General features: G+C 39.4%; 1 protein-coding gene and 1 pseudogene across 1 annotated transcript; one reads left to right on the forward strand and one right to left on the reverse strand.

The window, feature by feature from the left end:
- The first annotated feature begins 1,969 nt into the window (after positions 1 to 1,969).
- LOC124081929 (lysocardiolipin acyltransferase 1-like) lies at positions 1,970 to 2,493 on the forward strand (annotated as a pseudogene).
- Positions 2,494 to 14,815: 12,322 nt separating this feature from the next.
- Positions 14,816 to 21,909, reverse strand: Znf396 (zinc finger protein 396). Its single transcript, XM_046428392.1, has 4 exons — positions 21,799 to 21,909; positions 19,254 to 19,754; positions 18,850 to 18,994; positions 14,816 to 16,088 (listed from the first exon to the last, which is right to left on the reverse strand). The coding sequence occupies exons 2-4, from the start codon at positions 19,671 to 19,673 to the stop codon at positions 15,643 to 15,645; spliced, it is 1,011 nt and encodes a 336-aa protein (XP_046284348.1). The 5' UTR covers positions 19,674 to 19,754; positions 21,799 to 21,909; the 3' UTR covers positions 14,816 to 15,642.
- Positions 21,910 to 22,163: the final 254 nt, after the last annotated feature.

Below are 22,163 nucleotides of genomic sequence, written 5' to 3' on the forward strand. Positions count from 1 at the left end.
TGGCGATTTCTGTAGTTTCTGGTTTCCCTTTCTTGATCAGCTTTGCTTAAGATTTATGAACTTTATCGGTCTTTATAGAATTAACTTTTAGCTTTGTTTGTTTTCTTTGTGGAATTTTGCTCTTTTAAAAAGATAACATACAGAAAATTTGGGGTGTGTGTGTGTGTTTGGCATCTAGTTCTATGAGTTTTAAGACATACATAGAATTATGAAACTATCAATGATACAAAATAGTTTCATCTCTATAAAACTCTAGAAAGGATATCTGCTTAGGGTATTCACACCTTTCCTATATCCCTAACCCATGCCAGCCATTGATTTGCTATCACAATAGTTTTGACTTGTCCAGATGTAATAGAAATGGAATCATAAAGTATGAAATCTCTTAAGACTAGTTTCTTTTATTCAGCACAGTGCTTTTGAGAATTAACTTTATTGTATGAATCAATATTTTATTGCTGATTACTATCTACTTATATGTACCAAAGTTGCTTATCCATTCAACCCCAGAAGGACTTTTAGGTCATTTCTGGATTTTTGCAATTATGAATAAAGTCACTATAAACACTGGCAATGAATAAGTGGTGTATTCTGCCCCAAGGTCTGACACTCCACCCCCAGTACCCTCTCCCCCGCACTCATCCATGTTCCTGGATTTGGTTGGGCCATGCAGATTGCTGCTTGTATCTTTATTCAAAGCAAGTGGTGGTGGGGTAAGCACTAGCCAACGGGTCACTGGGGATCAAACCTGGGGCCTTGTGTCCCTAGCCTCTTGTCAAGAGATCGTGAAGCTGTGGATTCTTATCTAAAAGAAGAAAAAAATTCTCTAAAAGACTGAATTGGGACTCCTAGAATCTAAGCTGGCAATAAAAGGACGAGGTGATATATATATATATATATATATATATATATATATTTCAGGAAAAAATAAGATGTGATGCTTCTTACCCACTAGCATTAACAAAGTGATTTCTATTTACTAAACAAATTTTCTAAAAGCAGGATCCTAGCTAGGCAAGGTGGCCCACACCTGGAATCCCAGCAGCTCAGGAGTCTGGGGCAGAAGGATCAAAGTTCAAAAGCTGGCCTCAGCACTTTGTGAGCCCCTAAATGACTCATTGAGACCTTGTCTCTAAATAAAATATGAAAAAGGGCTGGGGATGTGGCTCAGTGGTTAAGTGTTCCTGGGTTAAGTCCTCAGTATCAAAAAATAAAAAAAATAAAAGCTTGAGGCATTGTTGGAGACCATGTTTGTTGTAAAAGTGATTAAAACAGGTGATGCATTTGTACCCGGAGAAAGAAATGTTATTACCTAAGGAAAATAAAAGGAGACACAGAGATAAGATGCAGAGGCAGAAAAGGGAAAGAAAGAGTGGCTGCCCCTCCAATCAGCTGTGTTTATTTATCTCAAACATCACATAACTCGTTAGTACCATGACTACATTATTATTTAGTATTCCTTTAATCCCAGGTGCTAGATACTCAGTCAGGGCTGATTAAGACAGCCCCCTTTTTTCTAAGGACATTACCATAGTGACTAGATACTGCACCTGTATAGTTATATTGCTAGCTTCAAGGAGAAACTGCTGGGCATTCCAAGCGTGGGAAACAATGCCTGTTACACAGCCCCCTCCCCACCCCTGGGAGTTTGCTCACCAGAGGGACCTGTACATTTCACTGTCAGAATACCTACAAGATTCTATATTCTGAAGATCTGTGTTCCTGAGATGAAGGTTGAAACTGATAAGGCTCCAACATAGTTTCTTTGTGAAGAACATTGCCATAGCAGCCAGGCATCCTGTTTTTTGCACAGGAGTTTCCAGCAGCCAGGCATTCCATGTCTTTGCACAGAAACTCCTTAGAAGACAGGCATTCTGTGTCTTTTCACAGAAACTTCCTAGTCACCAAGCATGCCACAATCACAAAGTTTATCAGAGACTCCAATCCCAAACACAGAACTCCTACAATCATGAGCCACCAGACAAGAATGGACTGGATGTGCCTGTGAAATTGTCTGATGAGATATGGCTACCTCAGTTGGGAGAAAATTGGCCTTAAAGCTAGTCTCAAAAATGTTCTGGATTTGGTTGGGCCATGCAGACTGCTGCCTATATCTTTATCAAAGCAAGTGAAAGGATGACAAAGCCATTTTGAAGATATGCTTGATTATTTTTGTGATATCCGTGAACTACTTCAGTTCCTCATATTCCTAGAAGGGATTGATTTCACAGAAAACAGGAAATCTCAAAGTAATGATTTTGCTAAAAATAATGGACTTCAGAAATATAAATATGTCTCACAGCCAAGAGCTACAGGCTTTGCTTTTGTAGCAGACCGTCCAAGAGAAGGTAAGAATCTTGATGCTATCCTTGACCTCACTGCGGCATATCACAACATTCCTCAAACAGAGAGATGCCTCCTCCATGGGAACTTCCCCAAGAAAATCCACTTTCATGTCCACTGACATAAAATATGTTGTATGTCCAAGAGGAACCTTCATCCATATTACTAAAAGCATTATACATATTCAATGAAAATACCAGTGGCATTCCTCACAGAACTAAAAACACAGTTCTGAAATTCATTTGGAAGAATGGGAGATGCAGAATAGCCACATAATCCTAAACTAGAAGAGTAATGTTGCAGGCATCACAATATCAAACCTTATACCAATCAGAGCTATAATAATAGTAATACTAAAAAGCATGGTATTGGGGGCTGGGGATATAGCTCAATTGGTAGAGTGCTTCCCTTGCATGCACAGGCCCTGGACTCAATTCTTGGCACCACTACCACACACATACACACACACACACACACACACGGTAATAAATACTGGTGAGGATATGGCGGGGGAAGTAAATTTATACATTTTTGGTGGGTCTGCAAATTAGTACAACCACTCTGGAAAGCAGTATGGAGATTCCTCAAAAAAACAAGGAATGGAACCACAATGTGACTCAGCTATCCCATTCCTTGGTATACATGCAAAAGATCTAAAATCAGCATATTCTAGGGATACAGCCATATCAATATTTATAGCAGTGTAATTCACAATAACCAAGTTATGGAAGCAGCCCAGACATCTGTCAACAGATGAATGGATTTTAAAAAATGTGGTACATATACACAATGGAGTTTTACTCAATCATAAAGAAGAATGAAACTATGGCATTTGCTGCTAAATGAATGGAACTGGAGAGCATCATGCCAAGTAAAATAAACCAGAATCAGAATGTCAAGGATCTAATGTCTTCTCTCATATGCAGAAGCTAAACCAAAGTAAGGGGGCAAAAGAAGAGGGAAATTTCATAAAAATAGAAGAGAGATCAATGAAGTAGATAAAGGAGATTGAGGAGAAGGGAGGAGGGATGGGAAAAGGAGGAATGGCGGAATGAAACTGATCAGACTATCCTATGCACAAATATGAATATACCGTGGTGAATTTCACCTTTTGTATATCTATAATGTACTATTTTTAAAAAACCCTGTAAATAAACAGAAGAAAGACCAGCAGAGTGGAGGAAAGGGAACGAGGGAGGGCGAAGAGGAGAGAAAGCACAAGTACCAGGGACTAAATTGGATAAATTATACTCCATGCTTGTATAATTAGGTCAAAATTAACCCCAATAGTATTTGTAACTATAATGTACTAATAACAATTTGTAAATAAAAAATTTATTATTTTAACCCTTCCCCCCTTTTTTTGGCAGTTCTAGGGATTGAGCCCAGAGCTTTCTGCATGCTAGACAAGCATTTTATCACTGAACTACACTTCCAGTCCCATTTTAACAAATTTTTTTTTTAAATTTTTATTGTTGGTTGTTCAAAACATTACATAGTTCTTGATATATCATATTTCACATTCTGATTCAAGTGGGTTATGAACTCCCATTTTTACCCTGTATACAGATTGCAGAATCACATCAGTTACACATCCACTTTTTTACATACTGCCATACTAGTGTCTGTTGTATTCTGCTGCCTTTCCTATCCTCTACTATCACCCCTCCCCTCCCCTCCCCTCCCCTCTTCTCTCTCTACCCCATCTACTGTAATTCATTTCTCCCCCTGGTTATTTTTTTTTCCTTTCCCCTCACTTCCTCTTGTATGTAATTTTATATAACCCTGAGGGTCTCCTTCCATTTCCATGCAATTTCCCTTCTCTCTCCCTTTCCCTCCCACCTCTCATCCCTGTTTAATGTTAATCTTCTTCTCATGCTCTTCCTCCCTACTCTGTTCTTAGTTACTCTCCTTATATCAAAGATGACATTTGGCATTTGTTTTTTAGGGATTGGCTAGCTTCACTTAGCATAATCTGCTCTAATACCAACCATTGCTCTGCAAATTCTATGATTTTGTCATTTTTTAATGCAGAGTAATACTCCATTGTGTATAAATGCCACATTTTTTTAATCCATTCGTCTATTGAAGGGCATCTAGGTTGGTTCCACAGTCTTGCTATTGTGAATTGTGCTGCTATGAACATCGATGTAGCAGTGTCCCTGTAGTATGCTCTTTTTAGGTCTTTAGGGAATAGACTGAGAAGGGGAATAGCTGGGTCAAATGGTGGTTCCATTCCCAGCTTTCCAAGAAATCTCCATACTGCTTTCCAAATTGGCCGCACCAATTTGCAGTCCCACCAGCAATGTACAAGTGTACCCTTTTCCCCACATCCTCGCCAGCACTTCTTGTTGTTTGACTTCATAATGGCTGCCAATCTTACTGGAGTGAGATGGTATCTTAGGATGGTTTTGATTTGCATTTCTCTGACTGCTAGTGATGGTGAGCATTTTTTCATGTACTTGTTGATTGATTGTATGTCCTCCTCTGAGAAGTGTCTGTTCAGGTCCTTGGCCCATTTGTTGATTGGATTATTTGTTTTCTTATTGTTTAATTTTTTGAGTTCTTTGTACACTCTGGATATTAGGGCTCTATCTGAAGTGTGAGGAGTAAAGATTTGTTCCCAGGATGTAGGCTCCCTATTTACCTCTCTTATTGTTTCTTTTGCTGAGAAAAAACTTTTTAGTTTGAGTAAGTCCCATTTGTTGATTCTAGTTATTAACTCTTGTGCTAAGGGTGTCCTATTGAGGAATTTGGAGCCCCGACCCCACAGTATGTAGATCGTAGCCAACTTTTTCTTCTATCAGACGACGTGTCTCTGATTTGATATCAAGCTCCTTGATCCATTTTGAGTTAACTTTTGTGCGTGGTGAGAGAAAGGGATTCAGTTTCATTTTGTTGCATATGGATTTCCAGTTTTCCCAGCACCATTTGTTGAAGATGCTATCCTTCCTCCATTGCACGCTTTTAGCCCCTTTATCAAATTTAAGATAGTTGTAATATTGTGGATTGGTTTCTGTGTCCTCTATTCTGTACCATTGGTCCACCCGCCTGTTTTGGTACCAGTACCATGCTGTTTTTGTTACTATTGCTCTGTAGTATAGTTTGAAGTCTGGTATCGCTATACCGCCTGATTCACACTTCCTGCTTAGAGTTATTTTTGCTATTCTGGGTCTTTTATTTTTCCATATGAATTTCATGATTGCTTTCTCTATTTCTACAAGAAATGCCGTTGGGATTTTGATTGGCATTGCATTAAACCTATAGAGAACTTTTGGTAATATCGCCATTTTGATGATGTTAGTTCTGCCTATCCATGAACAGGGAATATTTTTCCATCTTCTAAGATCTTCTTCTATTTCTCTCTTTAGGGTTCTGTAGTTTTCATTGTATAAGTCTTTCACCTCTTTTGTTAGGTTGATTCCCAAGTATTTTATTTTTTTTGAGGATATTGTGAATGGAGGTTGTCCTCATTTCCATTTCAGAGGATTTGTCCCTGATATACAGGAATGCCTTTGATTTATGCGTGTTGATTTTATATCCTGCCACTTTGCTGAATTCATTTATTAGCTCTAATAGTTTCTTTGTAGACCCTTTTGGGTCTGCTAGGTATAGAATCATGTCACCTGCAAATAGTGATAATTTAAGTTCTTCTTTTCCTATTTTTATGCCCTTAATTTCTTTCGTCTGTCTAACTGCTCTGGCCAGTGTTTCGAGAATTATGTTGAAAGAAGTGGTGAGAGAGGGCATCCCTGTCTTGTTCCAGATTTTAGAGGGAATGCCTTCAATTTTTCTCCATTCAGAATGATGCTAGCCTGAGGCTTAGCATAGATAGCTTTTACAATATTGAGGTATGTTCCTGTTATCCCTAGTTTTTCTAGAGTTTTGAACATAAAGGGATGCTGTACTTTGTCGAATGCTTTTTCTGCATCTATCGAGATGATCATATGGTTCTTATCTTTAAGTCTATTGATGTGGTGAATAACATTTATTGATTTCTGTATATTGAACCAGCCTTGCATCCCAGGGATGAATCCTACTTGATCATGGTGCACAATTTTTTTGATATGTTTTTGTATCCGATTCGCCAGAATTTTATTAAGGATTTTTGCATCTAGATTCATTAGAGATATTGGTCTGTAGTTTTCTTTCTTTGAAGTATCTTTGTCTGGTTTAGGAATCAGGGTGATGTTGGCCTCGTAGAATGAATTTGGAAGTTCTCCCTCTTTTTCTATTTCCTGGAATAGCTTGAAAAGTATTGGTATTAGTTCTTCTTTAAAGGTTTTGTAAAACTCTGCTGTATACCCATCCGGTCCTGGGCTTTTCTTAGTTGGTAGTCTTTTGATGGCTTCTTCTATTTCCTCAATTGATATTGGTCTGTTTAGGTTGTCTATATCCTCCTGACTCAATCTGGGTAGATCATATGACTTAAGAAATTTATCGATGCCTTCACTATCTTCTATTTTATTGGAGTATAAGGATTCAAAATAATTTCTAATTATCTTGTGTATTTCTGAAGTGTCTGTTGTGATATTGCCTTTTTCATCCCGTATGCTAGTAATTTGAGTTCTCTCTCTTCTTCTCTTCATTAGCATGGCTAAGGGTCTGTCGATCTTATTTATTTTTTCAAAGAACCAACTTTTAGTTTTGTCAATTTTTTCAATTGTTTCTTTTGTTTCAATTTCATTAATTTCAGCTCTGATTTTAATTATTTCTTGCCTTCTACTTCTTTTGCTGTTGTTTTGCTCTTCTTTTTCTAGGATTTTGAGATGAAGTGTGAGATCATTTATTTGTTGGTTTTTCCTTTTTTTAAGGAATGAACTCCAGGCAATAAATTTTCCTCTTAGAACTGCTTTCATTGTATCTCATGGATTCCGATATGTTGTATCTGTGTTTTCATTTATCTCTAAGAATTTTTTAATTTCCTCCTTGATGTTTTCTATAACCCATTGATCATTCAGTAACCTATTTTTCATTCTCCAAGTGATGCATGATTTTTCCTTCCTTCTTTTATCGTTGATTTCCAGTTTCATTCCATTATGATCAGATAAGATGCTTGGTATTATCTCTACTCTTTTATAATGTCTAAGAGTTGCCCTGTGACATAATATATGATCTATTTTTGAGAAGGATCCATGTGCTGCTGAGAAAAAAGTGTAACTGCTTGATGTTGGGTGGTATATTCTATATATGTCAATTAAGTCTAGGTTATTAATTGTATTATTGAGTTCTATAGTTTCTTTATTCAACCTTTGTTTGGAAGATCTGTCCAGTGGTGACAGAGGTGTGTTGAAGTCTCCCATAATTATTGTATAGTGGTCTATTAGACTCTTGAACTTGAGAAGAGTTTGTTTGATGAACATAGCTGCACCATTGTTTGGAGCATATATATTTATGATTGTTATGTCTTGTTGGTGTATGGTTCCCTTGAGCAGTATGTAGTGTCCCTCTTTATCCCTTTTGATTAACTTGGGCTTGAAATCTATTTTATTTGATATGAGTATGGACACTCCTGCTTGTTTCCGAAGTCCATATGAGTGATATGATTTTTCCCAACCTTTCACCTACAGTCTATGTATGTCTTTCCTATCAAATGCGTCTCCTGTAGGCAGAATATTGTTGGATCTTTTTTTTTTTTTTTTGATCCACTCTACTAGCCTGTGTCTCTTAATTGGTGAGTTTAAGCCATTAACATTTAGGGTTATTATTGAGATATGGATTGTTCTTCCAGCCATATTTGTTTATGTTACTTAACATGGTTTGTTTTTCCTCTTTGATTATTTTTTCCCTTTACTGTACTGCCTCCCACTGTTGGTTTTCATTGTTATTTTCCATTTCCTCTTCCTGTAATGTTTTGCTGAGGATGTTTTGAAGAGATGGTTTTCTAGCTGCAAATTCTTTTAGCTTTTGTTTATCGTGGAAGGTTTTAATTTCATCTTCCATCCTGAAGCTTAATTTCGCTGGATACACAATTCTTGGTTGGAACCCATTTTCTTTCAGCCTTTGAAATATGTTGTTCCAGGATCTTCTAGCTTTCAGAGTCTGTGTTGAAAGATTAGCTGTTATCCTGATTGGTTTACCCCTAAATGTAATCTGCTTCCTTTCTCTTGAAGCTTTTAAAATTGTCTCCTTATTCTGTATGTTGGGCATCTTCATTATAATGTGTCTAGGTGTGGATCTCTTATGATTTTGCATGTTCGGCATCCTGTAGGCTTCTAGGATTTGGGATTCTGTCTCATTCTTCAAGTCTGGGAAGTTTTCTCATATTATTTCGTTGAAAAGATTGCTCATTCCTTTGGTATGGACCTCTATACCTTCCTGTATCCCAATGACTCTTAAGTTTGGTCTCTTTATGTTATCCCATATTTCTTGGATGTTCTGCTCGTGGTTTCTTAAGAGTCTTGCTGAGCTGTCTATGTTCTTTTCAAGTTGAAATACTTTGTCTTCATTGTCTGATGTTCTATCTTCTAAGTGTTCTACTCTGCTGGTAGTATTCTCATTTGAGTTTTAAGTTGGTTTATTGCTTCCTGCATTTCTAGGATTTCTGTTTGTTTGTTTTTTATAACCTCTATCTCCCTGTATAGTTGATCTTTTGCTTCTTGGATTTGTTTATGTAATTCATTGTTGAAGTGATCTTTCATTGTCTGATTTTGCTGTCTAATGTCTTCCTTGAGACTCTAGATCATCTGAAGCATGTAAATCCTGAATTCTTTATCTGACATTCCATCTCTTGCAGCTATTACCTCTTCTAAGGTTGAGTTGACCTGCATTGCTTGTGGTCCTTTCTTTCCTTGTCTTTTCATACTGCTCGCGTTTCTTTCTGCTTGGTGAAACTATTGTGTTCTTGAATTTTCCACCTATATATTTATATTGCTCTTGTATAGTTGCAAAGTCTCCCTTGCAGGGGCGGGCAGCGGCTGTGCTCCTCCTCCAATTGGGGTGATCTGTCTATCACACCGGTGGGCCGCTGGGCCCCTTCTCCAGTTCGCATGATCTGCCTACCTTGTGGGCAAAGGCTGAGCCCCTCCTCCAATAAGGGTGATCTGTCTACCACACTGGCGGGCTGCTGGGCCTGTTCTCCAGGTTGCAGGTCTGTCGACCTTGCAGGTATGGGCGGCAGCTCTGCCCCTCCTCCAATTGGGGTGATGTGTCTACCACGCCAGCGGGCCGCTGGGCCTGTTCTCCATTTTAACAATTTTTAAGTGTATGATTTACTGGTATTAACTACATTTACAATGTTATATAATCATCACCACTAGATATTTCAGGAACTTTTTCATCACCCTAATCAGAAACTCTATATCCATTAAATAACTCCCATTCTCCCTTCTGTCCAGCCTGTCGTGACCCCATTCTACTTTAGATCTCTATGAATTTGTCTATTCTAGATGCTTCATATGAGAGAAATCACATATTTGTCTTTTCTTGTCAAGTTTATTTCACTTAGCATGTTTTTAAGGTTCATCCTCATTGTAACATGTTTTCAGAATTTCATTCTTTTTAAAGGCTAAATAATATCCCACTATACACATATAATACATTTTGTTTTTCTCTTTATCCATAGATGAGAATTTGGGTTGTTTCTTTAGGGTATTGTGAGTACTGCTGTTATGAACATTGGTGTATTAGTATCTGTTTAAGATTCTGCTTTCAATTCTTTTGGGTATATCTAGGGGTAGAATTGCTGAATCATGTGTTAATTATGTTTAACATTTTGAGGAACTACCAATTGTTTTCTACAGTGGCTGTTCCATTTTAAATTTCCATCAAAAAAGAACTACAAATTCAATTTCTCCATGTCCTTGCCAACATGTATTTTCTTTTGTTTTTGACAATAGCCTTCCTTCTGAGTGTGAAATGGTACTTCATTATGGTTTTGATTTGCATTGCCTTAAAGATTAGTGATGTTGAGCATCTTTCATTTGGTGCTGGTGATTTATCAGTCATTTATATATATATTTTTGGAGAAATATCTATTTATGTCCTTTGCCCATTTTTAAAATTGTCGGTTTTATTGTTGAGTTGAAGGAGTTCTTCATATATTCTGAATATTAATCCTTATCAGATATATGATTTTCAAATATTTTTATTCCACATCATTTGAGTGTCTATTATGGGTTATGTTCTAAACCAGATGCTTGGGAATTAACAGTGAATGAGGCAACTCATGCTTTCACGAAGCATAAGTAATGGGGCCCAAACAGAAACAGATAGAGTGTCCTTTTAGGACTAAAGTTATAAAGTATAACTTTATAGCCTAAAGTTATACATAAAGTTTGCTTCTCAAACATGCAAAGGAAAATGTAGCTTCTTTTTTTTTTAAATAACTGATGTTTTTGCTTTTTGAATCTCTATTCTATTAAGGGTTCCAGCAGTGAAAGAGTTAAATTAAATTACTCAGTCCATTTGAGTTTGACTCCTATCTTGACTCTTTCTGTCTCTGCTTCTCCCTGCCCTGTGGAGGCTTGAGAAGAGGGCTTCATTCCTCATGGTGAGATAGTGCTGTGGATTGGATCTTCTTTGGTATTCATGCTGTCCAGCTGGTCTGCTGTGGTGTTTGCTCACCACAGCAGCCACAAGTGGTCTGTTCTTTTGACTGGGCTGAGAGCCAGTATCCTTTCTTGCTGATTTGCCTGACACTTTGTTCTAGAAAGAGCTATAGATCCTCTCTAAGCTCTGGCTCAGACACAGTTGGTTGTGGCCAGCTCTTAGCTACAGGATCCACAAGCTCACTCTGCACAACTATTCCAACTCCCCCAGCTATATAGCTAGCCAATTTCTATGTTCCCCGTGGGCACAGGAAGCTGCTATACCTCTTCCAACCTGGTAGAGGCCCTTCGTCTAACACTACATTGCCATTTTTATAGACATCCAGTGTTGGAGCACAGGCAACCTATTCAACATTTGTCCTCCCAGTGCACTCAATGGCAAGTAAGAACAACCCTGCCTCTTTTCAAGTTCTCCCTCAACCCTCTCCACAATTTCTGAAGGACCCCTTTGTCTGATCCCATTATTGTTTCACCTATTCCCAGGACTAGGGGGGCATTTAAAACTTTCCTTTTTGCTGCCTCATGACTTCTTCCTTCCCAAAGTGTCACTCATTTTCCTCCTCTTTCATGGGGCCATATTCACAGTTTAATATTTAAAAAATATTTTCTTTCATGTGATAAATATAAAGCCAGATTAGACTGCTATGGGATCCATAGCAGAGTGGTGCTGTTCCTCAACCTACTCCTGGGCTGTTAGGGAAGGCTTCCTGGAGGAAGTGGCACTTTAATGAGAACATGAGGAATACAAGGGGGTGTGATGACATGTGGAAGCTGTCTAGAAGTTCAAAAAAGACACATTAAGGTGCAGAGTCAGGAGAAGGACTTCTGATCATTCAAAATAGCTGTAGCATGAAAGAAGCCAATGGCAAGAGAGAAAATTGTAAGTGCCATTGTATTCAGATCATAAAAAACCTCAAAAACTCATAAAGCAGGTCTCACTCTATCCTAAAAGCAGTGGGAAACCCACTTTAAGCAAGAAAGAACATGATACCATTTGTGCTTTAGAAAGATTATTCTGGTAGAAAGAAATGAATGTATATGATGAGGGCAAAATCAAGAACCATTAAGTGTCCCCTCACTCAGAGACTAGCTACCACCTTGATTTTGCAGATATATGCTGGAAAAGTTTAAGTTGGAGGGAGATCACAACAGCATTTTTAAATGTTGAAGTGATGGATCCTAAAGGAAGACAGTGGGTAAAGAAGCAGAAGAGAGAGAATGAGCAGTGGCAGCCAAAGCCCTATGGACTGGTGTTATGGTTTAGCTGTGATGTGTCCTTCAAAAATTTATATGTGAAACAATGCAAAAAAGTTTAGAGGTAAAATAATGGGTGAGAGTCTTAATGCATTAATCCCCTGATAGGGATTAACTGGGTGGTAACCATAGGCAGGTAGGGTGTGGCTGGGGTAGGTGGGTTGCTGGGATACAGCTTTGGGTTATATATTTTGTTCTTGGTGAGAGGAAAACTCTCTGCTTCCTGGTGGCCATGTCCTGAGCTACTTTCCTCCACTACTCTCTTCTGCCATGATGTTCTGTCACATTTCGTGCCCAGAGCAATGGAGTTGGTTGTCCACGGACTGAGACCTCTGAAACCATGAGCCTCCAAATAAACTTTTCCTCCTCTAAAATTGTTCTTGTTAAGCTTTGTCATGGCAACAGAAAAGGTGACTAAAATACATGGGAAGGAAGGGTAAGGATCAAAGGAGATAGCTCTCTTTTATCCTGAGAGAAAGGAGAGAGGAAAAATGGGTGGAGTACAAATAAGTTGGAAAATTTAGTGGCAGGAGATTGTTAGGGTCCTCATCATTTTTTCTATAATGCAGTAGTCAAAAGCATAGTCATCTGCCTATAAAAAGGAAGGAATCAATGGGTCAGTGTGGCTAATACTGCTAACTGACCTGACCTGAGTCTCAGTCCAAATTCCCCTTGGCCCTGTTGCTTTCCCTCTAGAGGCTGAACAGGCAATAAAGAAACATAAGCAGAATTTGCTAGGGTTTCTTGGAAACTATTGTTCCTCCTAATCAAGGATATGGGCATGACCAGCACCTCCTCCTCCTTCCTGTCTTGACTCCAGATGTAGTTCCTGGAGCTTGGACAGCTCTAAAACCCAAGAAAATAAGCATGAGAGAAGAGCCAAAAGGACCAGACCAATCACTGTCTTGCTGCTGTTGAGAACCAGCAGCAACTTACCTTCTGAATTTCAGGTTGTAAACTTCTGTTTAAGCCACCAAAGATGGATTTTGCATCTGCAAGCATTCCAAACTAATACAGAAAGATGAATAAAAGTAATGAACATCTGACTTGGTCTCTGAAGACAACAGAAGTAAAGACAGAACATAGGATTATTGGTAATATTAATGGTCCAGGTAAAGTAATATTTGTAAAACATTGCCAATTTCATTTTGGAGTACTTATTATCCCCGAAAATGAATCAATCTAATGAGGATGCTAATAGCATGCTAATCTTTATCAACTTTAGTCTAAGTCATAGTAATTTTCTTTTTAGACAAACTAGTTCTATCTACTTATTAGGAGAGACTTATACAAGTGGTAGATAATTCACAATCATACCCTGTTTTTTCCAACAATTTATTCACTGCTTATGACTTCTTGAAATACCTTTGAAATATTGGATTCCAAGTTACACACACCATGAGGGGAAACAGACTAATCAGTGTCCTCTGAAACTGACAACACTAATGAATAAAACAAGCAAGAAGGCTGTATAATTTCAGATTTGATACAAATAATGAAATTCTTATTGTAAAATGGTTACACAATAAATGACTGGAATAAATTAAAATACAGTGGAACAAGTTGACAAAGTAAAAGAGAATAGAGCCAGTGTGACTCAACCAAGGGTAGTGTGTACCTGTAATAATTTCAGTGGTGGTGTGGATAAACATGATTGGTAGGTTTATATTTTGCTTTATTAGAGGTTAAAAATTGCTATTGGCCTTTTTTCACTTAAATAATTGATATGTGCATAAATTATTATCAAATTTGTGAACAAAGATAAGAAAGACCTCATAAGCTTGTTGAATTCCCAAAGAGACATGTGCTTATCATACTTAAAATTATGGAAGGAGAACCCATCAGGAAGAAAATATAATACTTCTGGACCTATTACTGTTCAAGATGATGTCAGATTTAACAAGAAAAGCCATATTATTCTCAAAAAGCAGGAACAACTATGATGTAAAAACAAACCATGTATTGGGAAACCAACATATTATCCAAAATGTAATGTAACCCTTTGTTTGAAGTGCTTTGCTTCTTTACACCAAAAAATAACTGTTGAAAGTTAGTTCTTTGTACATTATGTAATATGTGCCCAATGTCCTGTTTATAGAATTGCAAACATATATGTAAAAGATACTATGTTGTCCCAGTGTCCTATTTATAGGACTATCTGTATTTTTTTCTCATTGACAAGAAAGGATATATAAATTTCAGATTTGATTTCAAACCTATTTTAATACACCTATGTCACTGAAATATTTGCAGAATTGAAAACTTGGGAGTTAATTAGTAATTAGTCCATTACCTTTAAATCCAGTCTCTTACAAAGTCTGAGAGCATGGCCAAAATGTAGAGAAGTTCTTTGCTTAAATTGTAACAAGAATAGCTGCTAGTTGAATTCCTAACGGAGTCCTCATTTCCAGCCAAAGCTTCATTAGCACAACCTTTACTGTCTGCATTCCTACAGAAACCGGTCTTCTGCTCACCCATCAATCTCTATTAAGCTCCACTTACAGCACTATAGGGTTTTTCTAGTCTGCCCCTCCAGACATTTCCAAACTCCTCTCACAAACCCATTTTACACTGTCAGGTGTAGTTGCAGCAATGACCCCACTTCTCAGTACTAATTTTACATTAGTCAGCTTTCCATAACTGTGACAAAATACCCCAGAAAAATCAACTTAAAAGGAGGAAAGATTTATTTTGACTTATGGTTTCAGTCCATGATTGCTTGGCTCTGTTGTCCTTGGGCCTGTGACAAGATAGTCCCTCTCACAGTGCAGAGCTCAACGCGGAGGAGGCAGCTTACCTTATGGCAGCCAGGAAGCAAAGAGAGAGAAAGGGGCCAGGATTCCAACGTACCCTTCAAGGGCACTACCCCAGTGGTCCAGCATGCTTCATTTAGGCTCCACCTCCTATAGGTTCCACAGCCTTCCCAGAGCATCATCAGCCAGGGGCCAAGTTTTCCTACATGAACCTTTGGGGGACATTTAAGACCCAAGCCATAACAGGCCTCCTCAATCCTGCTCTCATAGTGTAAATCTGGTAACAGAAGACCAAATTGGAAAAATTTTAAAGAGCCGTTGAATTTTGGGTCTTCAGAATTCTAGTGATTAATCTATGAAACACAGGACAATATCTATTTTTAAACTGAGTAACACATTCCTTCTCAAAAGGGAAAAAAAACATTTGTCTAAAAAGGAAATACACTAGTTCATCATTTAGGTTGATAATGGAAATAGTAAAATACATCTGAAGACGTCTTTTCAAGGGCTGCTTAAGGATAAAACTCTGAATTAAGCTTTGTAATCTCAAACATTTAAACTGACCTACACTGATAAGCAGAAAAGCAAATAATGCTGACATGAGATATTCTACATCCTTTCCCATGACTTTTATAACCCTTGAAAGGAAACTGGTGCCCACTAAAACCACTGATTTATACTAAAGGTGTGTTTGTTACTTGAGTCGGGTCTTATCTGTAAAAGCTCTATGTGCTTTGATTCCCTCATGATACTGATGGGACTTTTTCTCTAGTGTGTCTTTTTCTATGTCTGAAAAGATTTGAACTCTGACTAAAGGCCTTGCCACATTCATGGCACTTGAAGGGTTTTTCCCCAGTATGGATTCTTCTATGCTGAATCAGAATTGCACTCCGGCTGAAAGCCTTTGCACACTCGTCACATGCATAAGGCTTCTCTCCACTGTGGATTCTTTGATGTAAAATAAGGGCAGAGCTCTGACTAAAGATTTTGCCACATTCTTCACACTTGTGTTGTTTTTTGCGAGAGAGGTTTCCCTGTTTTCTTTCAAACCTGCCACCTTGTTCCCAGGTTCCTCTAGATATGAAACTCTGGGAGGCACTCAGATGAAGGGTATTAGCACACAGCCCCATGCCTGAGGAAGTCTTCTGCCTTGAAGCAGATTTTACATTTGTAGTTTTGGTGTCTGCATCTGAAATAATAAACAGAAAAGTAAATGTCACCAGTTTTCTGTTCAGAAAGAAAGGGAAAAGAATGATCCAAATGAAAAAATAAATGAATTATTAGCAAGAATGTTCGTGAACATCACAATGTGGAGGATGCAGAGGGTAATATAAGATATTGAGATCATAAGGCAAAGAAAAAGGTATCCAAATATAAAGATGCAAAGCTCCATGGAAAACAGAGAATCATGAGTAGGGGTAAAAAGATATGTCAGAGATTGAGGAAAGACTGGGAGAAAAGAAAGGGCCTAAAAGATAAAGCACTGTTAGAGAAGAAGAGCAATTGGAAAGAGAGGAGTCAAATATGAGTAATAAACAAGATTTAGTGTAAGAGCATTGATAAACAAAAGCTTAGTAATGATGAATGAATCAATAATTAAGAAATGAGCTGAAGAAAGCCAAGGGATCAAAAAGAAATATGGAAAATGAAGTCAGAAAATAAAATTTAGACAAAAAAGGGAGACTAAGAAAATTGGCACCTTAAAAGATAAAGGGCAGCACAGAATACCCATCTATGAAAACCTCTCCTGTATATATATATTTTAGTACTGGTTGAATAGCTCAGTTTCCTGTATTTTTTATACCTTTATTTTATTTTTTATATTTGCATGTGATGCTAAGGATCGAACCCATTGCCTCATGCATTCTAGGCAAGCACTCTACCACTGAGCTACAACCTCAGCCCAGTTTCCTATATTATTTTTATATTGCATTTAATATCTATAAAAAAATCTGCTTAGGGGCTGCAGCCACTCAAATATGGCTTAATGCAGAGTACCTTCTGACTCAGGCTGCCTGAAGCTCTAGAACTTATTATACAGAATGGCAACTTTTGAGTATTCACTGAAGGATCACTTCATCAATCCTCAGGGTAGCATTTTAATGGAAGCTGAACACAGATGGCCATTAAAATTAATCTACAAAAACAAAGCAGGGCAATTTGAGGAATGGCTGAGGATATGACTTGGCTGGGATTAACTGTGACAGCAGGAGGTTCCTTCATCTGAAATAATTATATAAATGGGACTGAGGAAACACAGAGAGGGACTGATGATAAGTGATTCTGTAGGTCCTCTCAAGGCCTAATCAAAAGAATAACAAAGTGATTTGAGGGAGAAAAGATGTTAGTACTGTGTATGATACTTGCTAAGAGAATTATGAGTGTTTTTTAATCTTTAGAATTAACTTAAAATGGGTCTACATATAGTTATTACAAAATGAATTTAATTATTTCTTGCGTTTGTTCACAAATTACATGTTTATTTATAATTACATGTTTATAATTTATTTATAATTACCATTTTATAAGTTGTAAAGATTTTGTTTCAAATTCATTTTTGATAGCTCACATTATAAAGTGACCTCAAAGTTTAGTCACTACTATCAAAATATTGGCAAAGTTAGCACTTTAGAGTACTGAGACACAGGTCATCTGTAGAAGCCCTGATAAAACATGATTGAGTACCACACCACTGAAATCATGCTGTGGCTTTGAGCGATGGTTGTTATCCTGTCCTGGTTCTGTATGTTTTGTATTGCAAAATCCTGGGGTCTTTGGCTGCTTCAAATTTTTATTCATTTTTTTAAAAATGTAGAAAAGGTCCTGTGAGGACATTCACAGGAGGAACATGGTCCTTAACAATACCAGGAGCACAGGCCTTGGCTTTGAGGATGATCACTTCTATAGTTCCCACCATAACAGAAGGGGATGTTTACCCTCCTACTCTTAGTGGAGTATGGAAAGACTTTCACTTTTTTCCAACAATTAATCTTCTTGGTTAAGCCAAGATGATTTTGAGACTAGGGGTGTTAAGTGCCAAGCAAAAGTAAATCTCTCTCTAAATTTCTATATTTTCATTTTCCTGTAGTTTCTTATCAAAACTTCCTTGGAAAAAACCTAACTTTGCTTAGCTGATCAACCACTTCTGGAATATGAAGCAGTGTGTGTGTGTGTGTGTGTGTGTGTGTATAGCAATCCTTCCCAAATGGGATTTCTCTCTTGATCTCTGGCATTCAACCCCCTTATTTCTGCTTTGTTTTCTTCCCGTAACACTCATTTTTTAAGTTTCTGCAATGGAAGAACAGATTGCTATGTCAGCCAGTTTGGAGCGTTTTTGTAAAAACTGATGCAAAGAGCAAAAGAAGCCAGTTAGGATGTGAAGGAGCAGAGAAATATATTCAGAGCTGTGACAGAGCCAAGTCATCTCAGGAGTACTGTGGGCAACTCCCACAAGTAACTAAGCAAGCGGTTACACAGAAATTGATGAGACAGTTTAGCGGCTACGCTGCGTACCTTGAAGTCCCACAGAAGGGCCTCAGAGGCTTCCTGAAGGGAAAAGATGAGAATGAGGCTGATCTGGAGGTCTTGTGGGCTGAGACTGCCCACTCCTGCTTCAGACAAAGTAGCTGTGTTTTCCTCTGGTTTATATAATGGAATTCCTTGTAAAATTTCATATGAGAAAAGGTCATGCCATACTTTAAAAAAGTTTGAAAATCCTGACGGAGTTGATTCAAGGATTTTATAATTAAAGATTTTCTAAGAATCTATAAAAAAGAAACAAAACCCAAATACCAAGACTGTTCATTGAACAGGACAAATAATTGGAAATTCCCACTGTGAGGATGAGACAAGAGATTTGGGACCTCTTTAATAAAGCAGCCAACTGTATTTGGTAGGCTGGAGCCCCTTCATCCCCACCATGAGCTAAGTCCTGCCCCCTGCACCCTCACCATGACGTCCTAAGGAGTGTAGCTCCCACGGTGCCCACTGGAACTGCTTCTTCAAAGGCTTGAGCTGACTGCTTGCTAAGTCCTCAGTGATTTCCCAAGGTGCCACCTTCTCTGCAGTTCTGTCCTTTCTTTGTCCAAAAAAGACCTGGGAAGAGTTAGGTATAATTGAGGCTGGAGAAGCACATTGGATAGGGACTTGAAGATAAAATAACACAGAAGAAAGTACCCTGGACACAAGAAAAGGGAGGGAAAATGTGCAGACATCCTATTTCCTGAGATATACAGGAACACATTTCGTAGCCCATACCTCCAGCACCTCCAGTTGTGCTAAGTGGGAATAGGATTTGATAGCACACCCCTCCCATGACCTGCCACAGTCATGCCCCAGCAGGTGCCCTTCTTACCTGCTCAGCTGGCTGATGAACCTCTCTCTCCACATCCTCCAGCAGAGTCACAGCTTCCTCTCCATTCTCTGGTGGGTGCAGGTGCACCCAGGCTTGCAGCTCCTTAGGCAGGATGGCCAGGAACTGCTCTAGCACCAGCAATTCTAGGATCTGCTCCTTGGTGTGCTCCTCTGGCCTTAGCCACTGATGACAAAGTTCCCGGAGCTGGCTCAGAGCCTCCTGGGGCCCGGGTGAATCCTCATAGGCAAACTGCCTGAAACGCTGGCGAAAGGTCTCTGGGCTACAGCAGTTGCTCCAATGGAGTCTGGAGTCCTGATCACAGGCCTGTTCTTCCTCTTCCATCTTCACTATTAAAATCCTGTCGGGCTCCTGTGGAGTTTGTGGGAGGCACATTGACGACTCTCTCGATTTTGCAGACATGTTGACTGGCAATGGCTCAGGACTGCTAGGCTCTCCCCTCAAGGAGGCAGTACTCTCCTTATGGACACTCCTTAAATACAACTAAAAAAGAAAAAAGACAAATGCTTCTCAGAACCAAACAACTAAGATTAGAATATAAGGCTGCAAGAAAGTACCAACCTTAACCTCAACATAAACCATGCTTTCAAAGAATACTTCCTTAGAGAACTGAAGAGTTAAGACTCATTAATTCATGTGCATGAGTAATTCCCAATTTATTCTGAAATTCATGCCCATGAGGCTAAATATTACAAAATGAGATCAGCCAGGATTTCAAAGGAGCTTCCAAAGAATTAAATAAGGGAAACCCCGGAAAAGCTATGACTCTGGAGCACATTCAAAGAATCAATTAGTTTTATCTAATCTATTGCAAAGAGCTGGATAAAACAGTCTTATGAGAGTAGTACTTGCTGTGAATTCTTACGTTAATTGTTAAAATAATGTTACTTTGACGTTAAAACATTTAAAAGAAAAAAACATGCCATATTCATGTATCTAAATGTAATCCCATTTTCATAATTGCTTCTATTTTCCATCATAACATCTATATTATTTACTCAACTATTATAGAATATTTGCATGTGTCTAATTTTCACTATTACAATTAATGCTGGGAGGATCATCTTCATGAATATACTATTTTTCTCCTTTCAGGTCATTTCCTTCAAGCATGTACCAAGGCCTTTGCTTATTGGGGTCAAAAGAGTGTTAAAAATTCTGTCTTGCTATGTACATTCAACTAAATTGCAAAATAGACCATATCAATTCACAGTGCCACCAGTAATACAATAATGAGTCAAGGTGATGATTTCTGTAAGTTATTATTAGCTTGTTGGCTGGAAGGTAGCAGGAAAGACCATTTTCTTAGTACCATTTTAGGATATGCAACACCAATAACTAATCACATTTTAAAAGCTGGACACTAGTATGTTATAATGATCGTACAAGTTCAGAAATGACTAATTTAAAAATCTTAGGTGTGCCCCTATCACTTTTCCTCTTTTTATAGGCTGCTATTTGATTCCCTTTCACTTCACCAAGCATTTATATATACTGAGACCTGATGGTTACCTGAATAAAGTTTGTGGCTTCACAAACATTGCATAAATGATACAACTTTATATAATTTATGGTATGAGGCAAATAATAGTGGACACATACAGGATTTAGTATGTGTCAAGCACTGTTCCAAGCCCTCAATAAATAAAACACACTTAAAATCCCCACAAAAGCCCTAGGAGGTTATTTTTATTTCCATGTGGTCGATAAGGAACCTGTTAAAAAAGCTAGGTTTAGTGGCCAAGAACAAAAGGTCAGGGCAGGGGCATAAATCCAAGAGGTTCACATTTTTCCAGGTGCTGTGTGGTCATGAGGCCAGAGGCAGGCAAGGCCTTTTGAGGGACTACTGCTCACAGGCCCAGTGCAGAAAAGAAAAAGGCCAGAAGCAGCACACACAGATGAACCTGGGCCAGAAAAGAGTAAGGGAAGGGTAAAAGAAATGGAGCCTTCCAGGAACTCTAGGAACCATGTGAGGGACCCTAAGGCTGAAGGAACCTTCTGGAAGTCGCAGGAGAAAGTCACCAGGGAAACACTGCCACTTCATCGTCTGGGGAAGAATCAATTGTCTCTGCAACTCTCTCAGCTCTACAGAAGGCACGATTTCCCCAACATCACACAATGACCTATAAGGGGTGGGGTCCCTGGAGCCATGGCTGCCCCCAGACCCCTGGATCTAGGAGTCTTTGCGGGGAAGAACCACTCTAAACTCTCCTTGGGAGGGCAGGTATGGGACTCGCCCCGACCACCCCTTCCTCCCGCTCCCCCATCTCGCCTCGGCGAGACCGTGCGGGGCGCGCGGGCTGTGGGTGGGGCGCGGGCGCGGGTTCAGCTGGAGGGGCAGAAGCACCTGGAAGGTCAAGGGGAGGTGCCAGCCCAGATGGGGCAGGAGATGGGGGGGCCGAGAGGACCCCAACGGGGGTGCAGAGGAGCTGCGCCTGCGGCAGAGGGACAGGTGGCGCCAGGTCTGCGCCCGACCCACCCCGTGATGGCCGCTTCTGCCCGCAGCTTCGGCACCCCGGGTTCTCACCTCCCAGCTGGGAAGGATTGGCCCACAGCCGCCTGGGAGAAACCCCGGGAACGCCTGGCTCCAAGCTGCTTCCGGTCCTCGCGGCGGGGCGGGGCGGGGCGGGGCTCGGGATGCGCGAGCGGTTGCCCTGGAGACGAGCGGCGCTTGACCTGGCTTCCTACTGCGGGCTTGGGGGCGAGTGACCGGGAGTCGCCTGGCGCGGTGGGAACCCTGCTGCTCTGTGTCGGGCTCCAATAAACCGGCGCTGCTATCTCTCCGAGTGCTTCTACGTAACATCATGTCATTTACAACTAGGTAAAGTTATCCCCATTTTACAAAAATAAACCCTAAGTTTCTGGACTTGCCCAGGTCACAGATGTGGTGGG

Source organism: Marmota monax, unplaced genomic scaffold (assembly GCF_021218885.2).
Source record: "Marmota monax isolate L192 unplaced genomic scaffold, Marmota_monax_Labrador192_F-V1.1 WCK01_AAM20220418_F8-fsc00031, whole genome shotgun sequence".
Lineage (NCBI taxonomy): Eukaryota > Metazoa > Chordata > Mammalia > Rodentia > Sciuridae > Marmota > Marmota monax.